We start from the raw sequence: 16,703 nt of genomic DNA, 5'->3' as shown, positions 1-16,703 counted from the left end.
AAATCCAAAAAATAAACTGTCCTAAATTTTTTTTTCCGAAGTCAACCAAAGTTGGGATTCCAAGGTTTTGACCACACACATATACTTACAAAATCAAACACACACACAATATACATATTCCACTACTCCACCAAAGCAACTATTGCACTACTACTTAAAAAAAAGTAAAAACTAAAAATAGAAATAAAAAAATTAAACCAGAAAGATCGAATCTATTGGGCAGCAGCAGAAGGAGTAGACTTCAGAAAAAGGCTCAACCTATCATCACCCAACCTGCTCTTATAGGCTGACTCCTTGTATTCAGCCCACGTGAACTCCCTATACAAACTCTCCTCCCCTTCCTCCATCACCCCTTCCAACGTCGTTATCTTCTCCGTCAGCGGGGCCCCACCGAAGTATATCATCGACACGCGCGCCCTCACGCTCTCCGCCACCACCCTGTGCTTCACGCTCCGCAGCCTCCCGTTCGTCATCACCTGCAGCGTGTCCCCCACGAAGAAGAAGAAGGCGGCGTGGTCGGGCGGGACCGCCACCCACCTGGTCCCGCCCCCACCGCCGCTGCTGATTTGGAGGCCCGAGGCGTCGTTGGACCGCAGCACCGAGATTATCTGCGGGTCGGTGTGCTCGCCGAACCCGATCAGGCTCCGGCCCGTCAGAGCCTGCAGGTTCGGACGGGCCGGGTAGTGGTTGATCCGGAAGCACGAGTCGCTCTTGTGATGGCGGATTAGGCGGCTCAGGGCTTCCCTCGTTGGGATCTCGAGTTCGTCCGCGATCATTTCGAGAACCTCGCACGCCATTTCTCGAACCGCGGATACATACTCGTTCGCCATTTCCCTGCAGTTTTTCGGATTTTATTAATTAATTTATGCTCAAAATGACGTAGTTTCATTTAACTACAAAAAATTGACTCATTGAAACGTAAAGTTTATCACATTTTGACTAGGCTCTTAGAAATGTACTCCCCATAAAATAAAATCGAAAAAATAAGTTGAATTCAGAATCCTATTTTCATATACTCCTATTTATTCTATAGTACTAATAAAATTGATTGAAAATAAATTAACAGAATATGAAATTTAATATCTTAAAAAAAAATCTAATATTAAAAATACTAGAAATGAAATGTGATGAACTTTATGGGGCAAATGTAAAAGGTAATATAAGACAAATTTTCTGGAACGAGGAAAGTATTTTATTGATACGAAGTTGTTCAAGCGTCAGCAGTCAGCAAAACTTCATTTTGTCTTTAATGAGAAAATTGAGAAAAAATTGGATTATATTAAAATATAAATAATACACAAAATTAAAATAATGGTAATTAAATAAAAATAAAAATAAAATACACTTATTTTAGTGAATTTATACCATTTGAATAAAACAACAAAAACATTATCGGCAAATAATAAAATTGATTACCATAGCGTCTCCGAGATTCCGGTGGCGGCGGCGCTAGGGTTGCGGGAGGCCAGGTCGGGGTTGGTGGAGAAGAGGAGGTACTCGACCCAGCCGACGTCACCGTTGGGGCCGATGACCTTGCTGCCGTAGCCGAAGGGGTTAGGGGGGCCGGACCTGGCCTTCTCCGGCGGCGGCAATTTGAAGAATTTCATGGCTTCGGATTCCAATTGGGTGACGAAATCCATGGAGATTCTGTGGTTGATCACTTTGAAGAATCCCAGCTCTTTGCAGGCTTCAACGATGAGGGTTTTGGCGCCGGATTGAGACAGGTCGACGACGGGGATGGCGACGGCGTTGGCCGCCGCCACCGCCGCCGCCTTGCATGTTTTGATGTGGGTGAGATTGCCATCAATGATCGGCTGAGATAAAACCACCATGATCGATAATGAGCTTTAGAGAGAGGAAAGAGTGTGTTATAGAATATAGATTGAGAGAGGGGTCATGGTTTATAAAGGGGATGGAGGTGTGATGCATGAAGAGAAGGGGGCAATTAGCAACTATAGAGAGGCTGACATCTGTCTTTGTCTGCATAGTAGTAGCACTTCCCTCCAATCTTACTTAAGATGTCCACATTTTCCAGTGATACAGGAGAAGTTGTTAAGTGGAAAGAGAATAAAATAGTTAAATATTTTAATGAGGAAAAATGAATATAAAATAGACATCTGGAGTGGAACAAATTAAAAATAAAATAAAATAGAGATATTGAGTAGAATCTCTTTATAACAAAATAGGGGGTCCATAAATAAGTTTTTCACCATTTCATATTAATCGCGAATCGGTCTGTTATTCGGTATTTCATTTTGATTTGATGCAGATTTTGAAAACTATAGAGAAAAGTAAATGAAAATTTGAAAAAAATTACTCCCCCCGTCCTGCTTTAGCAGTCCCATTGACTTTTCTGCCCTTGTAAAAATTATAAAAAATAGTTAAAGAGGAGAAATGGTAAATTAAGAAGGAGAATAATATAGAGAAGAGTGTTATCTACATTGTTGGCTCTCTTACTTTACCATTTCTTCTCTTTAACTATTTTTTATCATTTTTACAAAAAGAGGGCAGAAAAGTCAATGAGACTGCTAAAGCGGGATGAATGGAGTATTAGAAACGTGTGTCCTAAAAGTAAAATGCGATTCAGGTTAACGGAACAGGAGTTAAGACCATGAGTGACAGCAACAACAAATTTTTTGGAGGGTAATTCGAAATTCTCATTTTAAGATTACCCCTCATTCCATAAGGGCAGATTGGAAAGTTAAACAACTGTGGAGGCCATTATGGTCAACCTACAACCATTTCTCTCTCCAACCGATGCTCAAATAGGGTGCACCAAACAACATGAATAAATTAGCACTTGGTGGGGCCATCCATATTTAATTCTACCGTGTTTTATTACACGCAAAATCGAAAAGGGAGTAGCGAACAAGCCCTCTTAATGTGACCAAGCCCTCTTAATGTATACGTACTTAGTAAAATATGAGAGATAGAAGAAAAGTTTTTAAAATATTATTAGTAAATAACAAGACTCACCTCATCATGCTAGATAGAAAAAAGTTACTAAAAAAAAATACAAATTAAGTAGTATTTTCATGGAATTGGATCAAAAAGGAAAGAATGTCCATTTTCTGGGACGGGGTAGTATTAACTTGTGATAAAATCTGATATAAGAATGATGATTTAGTGTAATACTATATGATTCACATATTCAAAATAAGAAAATAAAGTTTTTGTTATTGACTTATTGAAATTGCAAAATCAGGCATTAAGTCGGTAATATTACATGTTGACTAGGTAAGAGATAGGACAATGATTTAGACTAGTACTCTGAAATAGGTATCCTAAATTTGTGGGGTTACATTAAATAGTTAATTGGACCCGGGTTTGGTTCAACTTTCAAATCAACTTATAACCATTTATCCGTATCTAACAAAATTACGAATTTAAGTAAAACTATATGAGGAAAACATTCCTATATTAGAAATGTTGAAAAATATCTACTATTATTGGTGTTGTTGTTAGTAATTATTAAAAACTCTGAACGGTGTGTTTTGGAATCTAGTGTAGTCCCAACAAGTAGCTCAATGTCATATATTTCAAATCACTGCTCCAAGCCATCTAACACCTAATATATATACAATTTGATCATGTTCTTGCATTAATTACAAAATTGGCATGTTTCAAGCTCACACATGTACGACAACGAAATAAGTATTATTCAGTTGATAAGACGCTCTCTGTTTCTTGAGCATGTTAGGAATTCAAATTATCTTAGATTTGTGAATAGATCTGTGAATGTGGAGAGAGTATGAATTCTAATTCAAAAATATGCATACATATATATACTATTTTTTAAGCCATATTCATGTATTTTCTTAGAGGAATAATGCAATTGTTATCATGTATTTTTATTTTTATTTTTAAAAGATTCGTGAATAGTAATACTCACAAAATATAATACCCTTTGTTTTAACTTTTAAGTATTGAAAATTGAAACAAAAGGTTAAGAATCTAGAAGCAAACAATGCACTAGATGAAATCACAATATATTCAATCTAAGCTATTTATGAGTAAGTTACTAATATATTGTGTGGGTGAGTAGTTCGACTTTTATTGGATGCTTCAACTTGTTCAACCTTTGAACAATTTCCCCTTTTTTATTAATAAAAAAAAAAGACTTAGCTCAGTTAGCTGACTTTTATTCTATAGTGGTGTATTTTCTTAGTGTGACTTAGGCATTTATTTCGTATTACTAAATTAAAATATCCACAAAAGAGAGAATCATTTGAATTTTTTAAAGTCAACGCCATCTGATAATTTAAACTTAATTATTTATTAAATTTTGGACTATGCATGGCCGGTCGGAACGGGTCTTCCTTAAATAATTTAATCAAACTTAATTATTTATTTAATTTTGGGTTATTAACTGCATATTTTAATATCAATCAGCCAATCAAAGCTGTCACCGACCTAATTAAGTTTCTAATATGGGTTTAGATTAAGAATATGCCACCTCGAACTGCCGTTCACTGGAAACCGGTGCTATAGTTTATTTAATTAAAGAAACCAGTAATACAGTTTAATTAATTTAAGATTCCAACCTAAATGAAATTGTGTAATTAATAATTGGGCTGAGTGATTCATGCACAAGAGTGTTCAATTAATTTTACTATAGTTGTTACCAGTGCAACATGGGCAGATCATGTTAGTAATATTAAATTTTTATAAAATTAAACTAAGTGTTTATTGGTCAAAATGCTACATGATGCTTACTAATAAAATTATGTTTCGACACAAATTCGAGGAGTATTATGTTTGACTGACCTACTTCCGACAGCCACGATTAGAGATAAAATATGATCCTCCACTTTTTTTCTTAAATTATTAATAATAATATTTATTATTTACTTGTGAGTACAATAACTCGAACTTCTAACTTAGTAATTACTCCATAAAACGTCTTAACTAAATACTCCTTCAATGGCCTACTTTTCCATTTTAGAACTAGGCCATTGAAGGAGTAACCACCATTTTTTGTTATGGATTACACATTTTACTAATTCATTTCTCCCTAACATTATTTTATTAAACTAATATATAAAAGTAGTAATTACCATTAATTTTTTCAACTCTATTTTCTTTACATTTTAGTTTGGATAGGGGATACTTTTTAAAATAAAAGTGATGTATTTAGAAACATAGTTTTGCATCTTTAATTATTTAACAAAACAATCAATAAAAAATTTCTTTAGCCGGTTTTTAATTATCATTGAGTCCATCAACATGGATCACATATTCATGAAATAAACTCTTGAAAATTCTGGAAGCATAATAATTGTACATAATGGGATTCTTAAATAAGTTGTTACCATAAACCTTATTACCAAAAGGAATAATATTTAAATAAATAAATTCAGTGTTGTGAAGGAATGGGATCGTGATCAATCGTCCAATGTTTAGCCTAATAGCTTTCTCGAAACAATATTACGCCACATAATAAATAAATAAAAATAAAATAAAGATAAAAGCGACAAGCCATTTAATAAGTTCAATTCATACATCCTAAAAAAGAAATTCTTCAACAGTTTGATAATATTCGAATGAGTTTTTCATCTCATTTCTGGATTTATCTAATTTGATTGCAAAACGTGACGTAGATGCTCTTAAAGATAACACAGATAAATATTTCTATACATTATGTATTAGTAATACTAATAACCTTATATTGATATTTTGGGCACATTTATTTATTTTTTCCATATTCGGTGTGCATATGTCTAGCACCTTTAATATTGAGAGAGAAATGCACATATATCCAAAGAATAGAGTTTGTATTGTTGTAATAATAATTATGAAATGTAATGCTAATTATGAGCTTTCATTGTCCAAAACTTTTTAAGTATAATTAACATTCAATAATTTTTTCTCGCACATTAGATGCGATAAATGCCTAATTAGTTATCATCATCATTATTGTCACGAATGCCATGAGAGTGATAGCACCAAAAAAATCACTATAAATACCATTAATAAATACAGTAGTCAACAATTATTAATTTATTTGTATTGATACTCAAACTGTATGTGTATAGGCTGTTTATCATAGCAACGTCTAACTCTTTTGCCACACGCACGTGTTGGAAAATAAAACTAGAAACATCTAACATTGATATAGAAAAAAAAGCTTGAATTATTAATATATAATTTTTTAAATTTTTTTGAAGAAGATCAATTATGATTCAACATCTTTCCGTACAATTCATCATCAAAATTATTATATTTCATTGGCTATTATTCCTTCTATTATTATGAATTGATTTTGTAGTGGAATAGCATGCATGACCTTCTAATAACAATATATTTGGCTTTTAAATTTGGGAAAAATATTTATAATTATTATTAATTTTTAAAACTTGAACCTGTTTTTGTATCTCAAACATTATAAGGTCTTTTCAAATCACCAAAGATTTGACATTATGTAGGGCAAAAATAATAATAATATAGTTGTTATGAACATGTGAAGTTTTATAGTGGGCTTCCTCCTTAATTACTAGGAAGGCCCCATATTGCGTGGAGGTTTCTTATTGGTTGATTTCCTTGATTGCTTTTACTTACATAATTATTTGCTATCGTCGTTTAGTTATTTTGGGTGAGAAAAATAAATGTATTAGGCCCACTAATAAAAAATATGCCCCGAAGTATAAAATCATATTATTTGATCTAATATGATATGTTTGTATGCAGTGAATGTAAATATATCAATCTACTTTGCACTAATTCCTATAGAAATCCCTTTTTATAGTAGCCAATAATAGCGAGGGATTCAAAATTGACATGATCTTATTCACTTTTACAATTGATCTATTCAATAGATTCTTGGTTCGAGTCATCTTAATGTAGATATTTCCAGCTAGCTGGGTGCAATGAAAAATTCTCACAGTTTTCTCACTAAGGTTCCTTTTGAAATCAAAACAAAAATTGCATGAAATTTAACAATTTTTTTAAAAAATTCTTATTTTTGTAGTAGTTTTGATTTAATCAGAACTCAAAAATAAATAACAAAAATAGAGAAATAAATTAGTCTTATCAACAAAATTCCTACCTAAAACAAATACCCAGTCCTAAAATCTTTTAATAATCAACCAACAAAAATTTTAAAATCACAATTTCAAAATATAGGAGTATATGAGTTACTCTCTCCGTTCCACATTAAGAGTCTTAATCGTTCATTTTAGCTTGTCTCGTATTAAGAGTTTCGGTTCACTTCTTCCATAAATAATAGTAGACCCTACATTTTATTAACCGCAGTTCATTTATATTTTATTATAAAACTAAAATGACACTCATGTTCTATTATTTTTTTTTCAATTTAAAATTCGTGTCAGACTTAGTACAATTTAGAGTCTTAATATGAGACGGAGGGATTAGTAATATATTTGTTTTAAAAGAAAAGAAAAAGTTTGTATGGAGATGAAAATGATGCATAAAATGAGAGTGTGCATGCTCTCCAGGTGTGCATGCAGAAGACAGCTAGGCATGCACGTCATTAATTAGAATATTTATTAATGGAGTGAATAAAATAAACACAACTCGTCTCCTCCTATGTAAGCACACATCAATTTATGATCTCATAATTCACTCTTAATTATTTAATTAACTAATTACTTATATATCCCCTTCCATTTGTTATCTAGCTGTTTTTGCTATCATCCATTAAATCCCTCCTCCTCTCTCTATATATATTATTATAGGTTTATGTTAAAATGATAACTTCTCTTAAAGTGACACCGTAATATCACTTATACAGCAATAATATAAACGCTACACAGCAATATTATAAATACTATAGATTACTGTATAGCGTGTTGGATATTGCTGGTAAAAAAAATTTGTTGTATAGTGTACAACATATTGCTGACCGTCTTTTTCAGAAACTTTTATTTTGCCACATGACAGCTTATTATTGGTCTACGTGTACAAATAATTGGCTAGAAATGATGATATGGTGTTATTTTAAGAGGTGGTGGCATCCTAACACTCCCCTATCCCCTATATTATGTTCATATTTTTATATATGCATCACGTGAAATCACATTGATGCACCGTGGCTTTGCATATGGTGTACCCGTGCTTCTCTCTCTCTCTCTGATCATATGATTATGAGTGCAATGAGATTGTTGTTACCATGCACCATAACTGCCCACGCCAAGTTCCAACCTACTTTCTATTCTCGGATATTCTTTCCTTACTTATAGGGTACGCTTACGTTGACTATACTACATGCCTACTATTAGCAGTGGACGTGGAAGTATTAAAAATGAAAGTGTTAAAAATGAAAGTGTAAAATTCTCCACCCTTGAACTCTAAATCGCAAATTCACGATTAAATAATGATTAAAATGATTCCTATTTATATTTTGTTTTGATTTGTTTAGCATAAGAATCTCAGTCCAGTCCTATTTATATTTTGTTTTGATTTCTTTAGCAAAGGAATCCCAATCCAGTACTGTCCTGTTTATATTTTATTTTAATTTCTTTAGTGTAGGAATCTCAGTCCAATCTTGTTTATATTTTGTTTTGATTTCTTTAGCCTAGGAATCCCAGTCCAGTCCTGTTTATATTTTGTTTTGATTTCTTTAGCAAAGGAATCCCAGTCCAGTCCAGTCCTGTTTATATTTTGTTTTAATTTCGTTACCGTAGGAATCCCAGTCCAGTCCTGTTTATATTTTGTTTTGATTTTTTTAGCCTAGGAATCCCAGTCTAGTCCTGTCTATATTTTGTTTTGATTTCTTTAGCGTAGGAATCCCCAGTACAGTTTTTTAAAAAAAAATTATTAAGTCAGACTGAATAGAAAAGGCCCAAGGCCCAGATATTCATGTTTATGGACCCATGATATCCACGGTCACGTGTAAGAAGTGTTTCAATTGGCCCAATATCTACTTGACCACGACCCCTTTTACGTAAGCTCTCACGCCACCACTCTACTTGGATAATCTACTGCAAATTGCATGAAAAACCAACAAGTTTGTCAATTTCTAGTTATCCTAACAGATTATAACTGATATTTTTGTCAATTTTCATGAAATCTTGTGAATTTGAGGAAAATAATGTATGATGTGGCGGACAGAAAAAATACTACATGGATAAATTTTGGTTACATTAACGAGTCGTTCACATAGTCTGCCTTTGCCACTTCTTTAACTTTTACACGAATGTTCACTTTTTAAAGATATGTTCACTTTTTAAAGATGCAAATTTGACTAGAAATTAACTAAAACTTTGTGATTTTTCCAGCAATTTGGTTATTCAGATTCTTACTATATGTATGTATATATCTCTGCTCCTAGATGTTGCTGCAACTTAATTCATTTCCCAGCTCCTGACATTTTATCAACATGCGTGAATAAATATATTAAAATTCAAAAAATCTGCAAATAATGAAACCAGAATCTTCAGATTCATCAAAGTTTGGGAAAATATGTCTTTTGAATTAGTTCCGGTTATTTCAATGTAGGAGTAATTTATTTGGACTATATTGGAACCATTTTTTTTCTTTTATTATATTGTTAAGTTTCAACATTCGACTGATCTTTTATATTCGAGTGAATTATAAAAATGATCTCCGGACTATGGGTTTATCTCGCCCATATTCCCTAGACTTTAAAAATATCGTCAATCTCTGGACTAAGGGTTTATTTCGAAATTGGTACTTTTGGCTATTTTTTAATTAAAAGAAATTATTGTAAAAAATTATAAATTTTAAATTTAATTTTATAAAATTAACTAATATTGAAATAAAAAAAAGTGAAGGATGACAAAGGGAAGAAGAAGATAATTTTGAAATAATATCAGATTTGTGCATCATTGAAATTATATCATATTGAAACAGTAAAAATGTGAAAAGACAAAATTGTCCAAATGCTCAAAATGGCATTTTCGGATAAAAAATAGCCAAAAGTACCAATTTCGAAATAAACCCTTAGTCCAGGAATGTCTGGCGATATTTTTAAAGTCTAGAGACTATGAACAAGATAAACTCATAATCTAGAGACTTTTTTATAGTTCACTCTTTATCTTCTATGGAATATGTTTCTCAATTACGATCCATGTTTATTTTTTTTTGTTAAAAAACTTCATAGTATATCTATAATGTTATAGCACTTTATCTAGAATGCTTCCACATTTTTTGTTAAAAAACTTAAAGGTATATTTATAATGTTAGCATTATCTAGAATGTTTCCACTAATTAATAGAGGATCTTAGATTTATATATTATGAATAATTTATTTTAAATTTTAAGAGGTGTGCTATTTTGATTATTTGGTCTCTCACAAATGAACTCGGACCAAAATCAGTCTTAAATTGACAAAACCGTTAAAAGTAACGGTAAAATTAACGGTCAAATAGGTGTTTAGCCGATTTTGACCAAATTAAATTACTAATTGTAATTAGTTGAATCTAATTAAATTTCTTAAATTAAAAAATTAAACACTCTCCCTCTTCTTCAAATCCACTCTAACGGTGACCTTCCCCTCCTCAACATCGCCGGCCACGACGCCACCGACGCATTCGTCGCCCACCACCCCGGCTACGCCTGGTCCCACCTCGCCCCCTTCCACAACCACCTCCACCTCCACCTCGCCTGGTCTCACCTGTGACGGCGCATTCCTCCACGCCCTCTGCGGCGGCGGCGGCGGCGGCGGGAGAGGAGGAGAAGCAGAGCGTTTTGAAGGCGGCGTTCGAACTCTACGCGGCGGAGGGAAGCGCGTGCATTAGTCCATAGAGCTTGAAGAGAATGCTGTGTATATTGGGGTGGAGAAGAAGTGTTCACGGCTGCAAGAATATGATCGCCCCTTTTGATCTTAATGGCGATGGAGTAATTAATTTCATTGAGTTTAAGATTATGATGTAGTCTTGTTGATACTTGATACATCTCAGATTATGGAGGTTTTAATTTTTTACTTTAAATTATTTTAAAATAATAATATTTATATTTGAAATAAATAAAAAATCTGATAAAAATATTTAATTTGGTCAAAATCGGCTAAACACCTGTTTGACCGTTACCTTTAACGGTTCTGTTAATTTAGGATCGATTTCGGTCCGAGTTCATTTATGAGGGACCAAATAATCAAAAAGATAATGTTTAGGACCTAATTGATAAAACGACCATATATTTAGGATCACATTTGACCTTTACTCTTTTATCAAAAGAAAGCATCTTTGACATATTTAAGTAAAGTTTAAATTTTTTTAAAATACTAGAAAAATTATTAATAAAATTAAACTTGTAGCAACCTTGACCTAACCATCTTGCAGTGCTACAGTGATTAAACAATAAAGCTACGAATTCTTTTTTTTTTTCGAAAAGACATTCATGACTTAACTATGTTACGGTAGCACTGCAGGAAAATTGGGTCACGGTAGCCTCATCCAAAAAATTGGTCAAAGTTAACACAAAATGGAAACTACTAACTAAAATATGGTCGCAAACGAAGGAATCCAACCAAGCTACTATATATAGTATAATTATTATCATTAAACAACACATTTATTACTAGACTTGTAGCGAGGGTAATCTAATTAATAAGTTGACAATTTTTTAATTTTCACATTTATCTCAAGAAAATGTAATCTAACTAAGTAGAGGCAACACAAGTCACAACTCATAAATTGATCACGTACAAAAATTAAAAACACGTGCGCAATAACAATCAATAAATAGAAAGAAAAACAATCACCAAACAAGTAAAAGAAAAATGGCAACATCTAAAGCGATCGAAGCTCAGAGCAAGACAGCCGAGATCCACCGCGGTCCGGCTGCCTGCAAAGAGAAGTTTCTAGAACTTCTCGAGAATTTCTCAGTGCCTCGATGTCTGTTTCAGATGGCCGACATTGAGGCAGCAGAGTTGGAAGAGTTTGGTTTCAACCGGTCCACCGGCTTCTTTTGGCTTAGGCAGAAGGCCAAAACCGAATGTAAGATACACAAGATTGGGACGATTTATTTCGACGTGGAGGTAGCGGGTTTCATCGAACAACATCGTATGTGGAAGCTCACCGGAGTGAAAGGGAAGGAGATGATGGTTACACTTCCACTTTGTGAGATTTTGGTTGGATATCCCTCCGCGGATAAGGTCAAATGCCTCTCCACGGCCGGTGTCTACCGCGTCCGCCTCATCGCGGACTTTCTCAATACTAAATAGTGTATGGATGAGATGGGGATTGCATGTGTTGCGATCTGTTAGACTGTCTGACACGAGACTCTGATCGGTGAATAAAGGAAATTAATCCTAATTTTAGAAGTTTTTTTCTTTTTTATGTACGGAAAGTTGATACTAGACCTTGTGGAATAAGATTAAGAGTCAATGTGCAATCGGGCATGTCACAAATGCATGCATGGCCAAATGTAGTTTATATTATTGGAGGACGATAAATTTTCTAAGTTCCAAATTTGAGATTTGCAATTGGATAAACCAATTACTCCCTATATTGCAATCCATTCTAACAAGAGAGCTTTTTCATAACAATTCATATAAATATAGTTCATTAGAATAGAAACTAAAAATATATTTGATTGATGGTGATTTAAGCCGCTTTAGTCACTCATTACATGATCGGAGTGGAACAAAGTATTCATAGAGAGACTTTAATAATTATTTTTTGTGGTGGGTGGGGGACCTCCAATAATTTTTAAATTATACAGATATTTTAATAATTACTACTCCCTCTCCCTCCGTCCCATATAATTTGGGACACTTTTACCCGGCACGGGTTTTAAGAAATCTAATGGATAGTGAGTTGAAAAAGTTGGTGGAATGTGAGTCATACTTTTAAAGTATTAATTTTATAATAAAATATGAGTAAGAATGAGTTAATGAAATATGGGGTCCACTACCAAAAATGGTAAAAGTGAAATGAGACAAATTAGGTGGGACTATCCGAAATGGAATACTGGGTCGAATTATCTGGGACGGAGAGAGTATATGTTAAAAAGATTTTAAAAAAATAATATTTATGAGAATTACTAGTGTAAGTTTTGAAATTTGTTAAATTCTTATTTTTATTTAAAAAGAAATTTGTAAATATATCTTTGTCAGTCCATCCACTGACAGTGAAAATTATGCCTTCAGACATCAGCGACAATCTTCTTCTGTTCTTCGTCTGTCATCTACTGACAACGAAAATTACGCCTTCTGACGCCGGCGACGATCTTCTCTAGTGTGTCCGAATTCACGAATTTTATCTCCCGAATCCGTTCGTATCATATCTATATATAGCTGATCCCTAACCTAGTACTCTACCTGTCACAACCTACAAATCTACCTGTCTATTTCTTGTATACAATCTACCATATTCATCTATATGAAATAGCTTAGTTTTAAAATGCATGGACATGTCTCATAGGGTTGGTAGATAAGTTCACAAACACTTATTTCAGCCCCAATAAATTCAAAGGCAAATGTGTATTTCATCAACAGAAAATGGCCACAGAAAAGATGATTGCAACTCATAGCAAGGGAGCAGAGATCCACCGTGGACCGATCTGCGGAGAGAAGCTAAACGGAATGTTGGACGAATTCTCTATCCCGAGATGCTTGTACCTCGGGATAGAACAAATCCAGGAGTTCGGGTTCAACCGCACCACAGGCTTCTACTGGATAAAGCAGGAGAAGAAAACGGAGCGCAAGGTGGATAAGGTCGGGACTACGTACTTCGACACGCAACTCACCGCATTCATCGCGCCATGTCGCGTGTCGAAGATGACGGGAGTGAAGGGCAAGGAAATCTTCCTCTCACTCGCAGTTGCTGAAATTCTTGTGGGAGTCCCAGAAAGTGATAAGGTTAAGTTTGTTAGTAATACTGGCATTTATCGAGTCCACTGTGTCGCGGCCTTTGAACCTACTGTTGTCGGAATCAAGACAAAATAGTGATAAAATGTCAAAATAAAAAATTAGAATAAAAAGAGAGAAGAGTGCTTCATGTTTTCTTCTTCTTTTCAATCAAATCTTTGTGCAAGTCCGGATTTGGACATGCAACCGTTTCAGTAATAGTGTGATTAGAGTTGTATAAATAGTAAAGAATTTGTGTTGACAGTGTGACCAAAAATTAAAAATTAATGTAATTGTAGAGCATACTAAAATGATAAAAAAAAAAACTTTTTTTAATTAAGAGATGGAGTAATAACAAAACAAAACAATCTTAATTAACATTTCATTAACATCAAACACGAATCATGAAATTAAAAAGCAAGTCCAAATAAATTGAGGAAAGTGGACCATAATTCATACGAATTATATAGTGTGGTATTCAAAATGAAGAGTTTCAATTTTTCGGGAGAATCACTCTTAAATTATTAATTACTACCATTTAGCAAGTTGTAATTATTACTCCATTTAATAAATTATTACATAATCACCTTAATAACCTCATAAGTATCTTAATGAAATGACTCTATAGTTTTGATAGAGGCATTCGTATTTTAAAGATGGTGCATTGTGTCTCGTTAATTGGCTGCTTTATGATAAATAAAGTGTTTTTATATTCATTAATTGCTTTGTAATAGGCTATGGACGTTACCCCCAAAAAATGGAGAACCTGTTGTTTTATGGAGTGGTGTGGTGTAACTCACTATTTTTGTTATAAGTCTACTAATATAGTTTTATGTACTTCTACACGTACCATCTAAATGGTAAAACCTATAGACTATAGTAGATGCCTTGAAATAGTGCTAGTAAATAGTAAAAATTAATTAATCCTTTCGGCATACAACCGTTATTAACTAAATGCGGTTCAGCCACCCTAAATTATTAGGTTAAAGTAAATTAAAACCCTTAAAGATTTCCAAAACCTAACCTCAACTAACCTAATGAATTTGAACAAATATAGGAAATAGCTAGAAGACATATATAGTTTCCTTTAAATCTTATCTAGTAAAAATAATGTCACCATAACAATTTTCCATGGCGGGAGACATTATGGGCTTAGCCCTAAATCAGGCCCAGTTTCATAAATGACCCAGCCCATTTTACATTTAACAATAAACCCGGCCCATTTTCCATATATTAGAAACAGACTTTATTTAACATTTGAATTATGGTTTTAATGTGTTTTCAGATTTCCTCCACATTTAAACAAAAACCCTAACTTAATAAACATAACTTCTAAATTAAAATCTCATTTTCTACATAATTCCAATAGCTAGCAAAGAATGTGGTATAAGAAAATCCCAAAGTTATTAAATACAATCCAAACTTAGAAATAAACAGAAATTTCATTTAGTGAAAGTGTGAAATCTTGGAACTCTTCAAAAATTATTTATAAATGATCTAGATCTAAAGTCATACCAATTATTTAGTAGAAATTGATAATTATTAAAACAATTATGTACTATAAGTCTAAAATCGAAATTTTAAATTATACAAGTGAATCTTGTCAAAAGTAGACATTGTCCTTTTTTTCATTGATTTGCGTAGATGCATTGCTACGAGTGCAAAATTAGGTAGTAATAAAATGCATGGAGTAAACGCTAAGAAATGTATGTGAATAAATGAATAAAAATTCGAATGAAACAGAGCTCCATAATTGAAGGAAATTCATATGCCTTCAGCTCAATTCCCGCCTCCAAAAATTGCTGAGCCCAAAATTCATATATCGATCTCTAAATAAATAAAAAAACATTCTACCACCTCCAAAGTCAATTCAAACAAACATTAATTCTTTCACTCTTTAATTACCAACATTATATTAGCCACTCAAATTTTGCTTTTCTTCTCAAAAAAGTATTATTTACACCTAAAATCCAAATTTAACAGATATACCAATATACAATTTCTATGCAGAATATATATCTATCCAATATAAGTAATATTTTGCCTAGAAATAATTAATGTAATATATGAAGTATCACAGTGATTAATTCAACTTAATTCAAAGCAAGAAAATAAAATACTGATCATAAATTAAAGCAAAAACAAAACTTATAAGTTTTATTACCTGGTTTAGATGATTGTTCAGTGGAAATCAATAGAACCTTATTTCCCTTATACAAACTTTGAATCACTCAAAACAAAAACAAAAACAAAAAACACAAAATTATAGCAAAATGTATCACATTACAGAATCAAACCCTCATTTTTGGCTGACTCAAAAACCCTAATTTCATCCTTGAAATTCTAGGGTTTCTGCATTTGATTAGAATAATCACAGAAGAAGGAGACCGAATTGGGGTAGACATTGTGGCACGGCGACGAACCGGAAGGCGGAACGTAGCCCTTGGGAAGCATGGCGGAGAAGCGCCTCGGGTCCGGCTTCTTGGCCGCCGTCTTTCTTTTCCGGCGAGGCAGATTTCTCCTCTCGCTGCCCCTCAAGAAAGGGGGAGGCGTTTTCTTGATTTGGAAGCTCTGGAAATCCTTCAGAGGCAGTGGAGCTTTGACTGATAGCGAGGGAGAGGGAAAGGCTAAGGCGATGAGGATGATCAACGAGAGAAGAGAGAGAGAGATGGCGATCTTGGTGTTGCAGTTAGCCATGAGATTTCATGAAATAGCTTAGAATTTGTGGGTGCGGTTTTTGATATATCAAGAAATTCTTGATGTCTTTTTCAAGAGGAGGAAAAAGGAGTTGGGGTTTTAGAGAGAGAGAGAGATCAACATTCCATGCTTACAGATCTGAGTTGTGAGGAGAATATCAGAATCTAAGATCTTTGCTGAATATACATTGGAATTTGGGATTGGAGAATAATTAAATCACTTCATATTTAAGGTG

The 16,703-nt window shown here is 33.5% G+C and overlaps 3 protein-coding genes across 3 annotated transcripts; 2 read left to right on the top strand and 1 right to left on the bottom strand.

Moving 5' to 3' along the window:
* LOC125197249 (gibberellin 2-beta-dioxygenase 3-like) lies at positions 1 to 1,858 on the bottom strand. The gene is made up of 2 exons (XM_048095972.2): positions 1,417 to 1,858; positions 1 to 834 (listed from the first exon to the last, which is right to left on the bottom strand). Exons 1-2 carry the CDS (start codon positions 1,830 to 1,832, stop codon positions 213 to 215), a joined length of 1,038 nt encoding a protein of 345 aa, XP_047951929.1. The 5' UTR covers positions 1,833 to 1,858; the 3' UTR covers positions 1 to 212.
* Positions 1,859 to 11,701: 9,843 nt separating this feature from the next.
* Positions 11,702 to 12,145, top strand: LOC125197375 (uncharacterized). Its single transcript, XM_048096109.2, has one exon. The coding sequence runs from the start codon at positions 11,702 to 11,704 to the stop codon at positions 12,143 to 12,145; it is 444 nt and encodes a 147-aa protein (XP_047952066.1).
* A 1,278-nt stretch (positions 12,146 to 13,423) lies between these two features.
* On the top strand, positions 13,424 to 13,870 carry LOC125195448 (uncharacterized). The gene has a single exon (XM_048093596.2). The coding sequence runs from the start codon at positions 13,424 to 13,426 to the stop codon at positions 13,868 to 13,870; it is 447 nt and encodes a 148-aa protein (XP_047949553.2).
* Positions 13,871 to 16,703: the final 2,833 nt, after the last annotated feature.

This window comes from Salvia hispanica, chromosome 4 (assembly GCF_029641045.1).
Source record: "Salvia hispanica isolate PSC_SH4W2 chromosome 4, Shi_PSC_v1, whole genome shotgun sequence".
Lineage (NCBI taxonomy): Eukaryota > Viridiplantae > Streptophyta > Magnoliopsida > Lamiales > Lamiaceae > Salvia > Salvia hispanica.
This window is presented reverse-complemented; position numbering and strand designations above follow the sequence as displayed.

Bases quoted from the DNA above. Each gene is read 5' to 3' on its own strand.
- LOC125197375 (XM_048096109.2), top strand. From the start codon at position 11,702: ATGGCAACATCTAAAGCGATCGAAGCTCAGAGCAAGACAGCCGAGATC.
- LOC125195448 (XM_048093596.2), top strand. From the start codon at position 13,424: ATGGCCACAGAAAAGATGATTGCAACTCATAGCAAGGGAGCAGAGATC.
- LOC125197249 (XM_048095972.2), bottom strand. From the start codon at position 1,832: ATGGTGGTTTTATCTCAGCCGATCATTGATGGCAATCTCACCCACATC. The intron at 835-1,416 runs GTAATCAATTTT...GAAAAACTGCAG, and splicing joins GGAATCTCGGAGACGCTATG to GGAAATGGCGAACGAGTATG.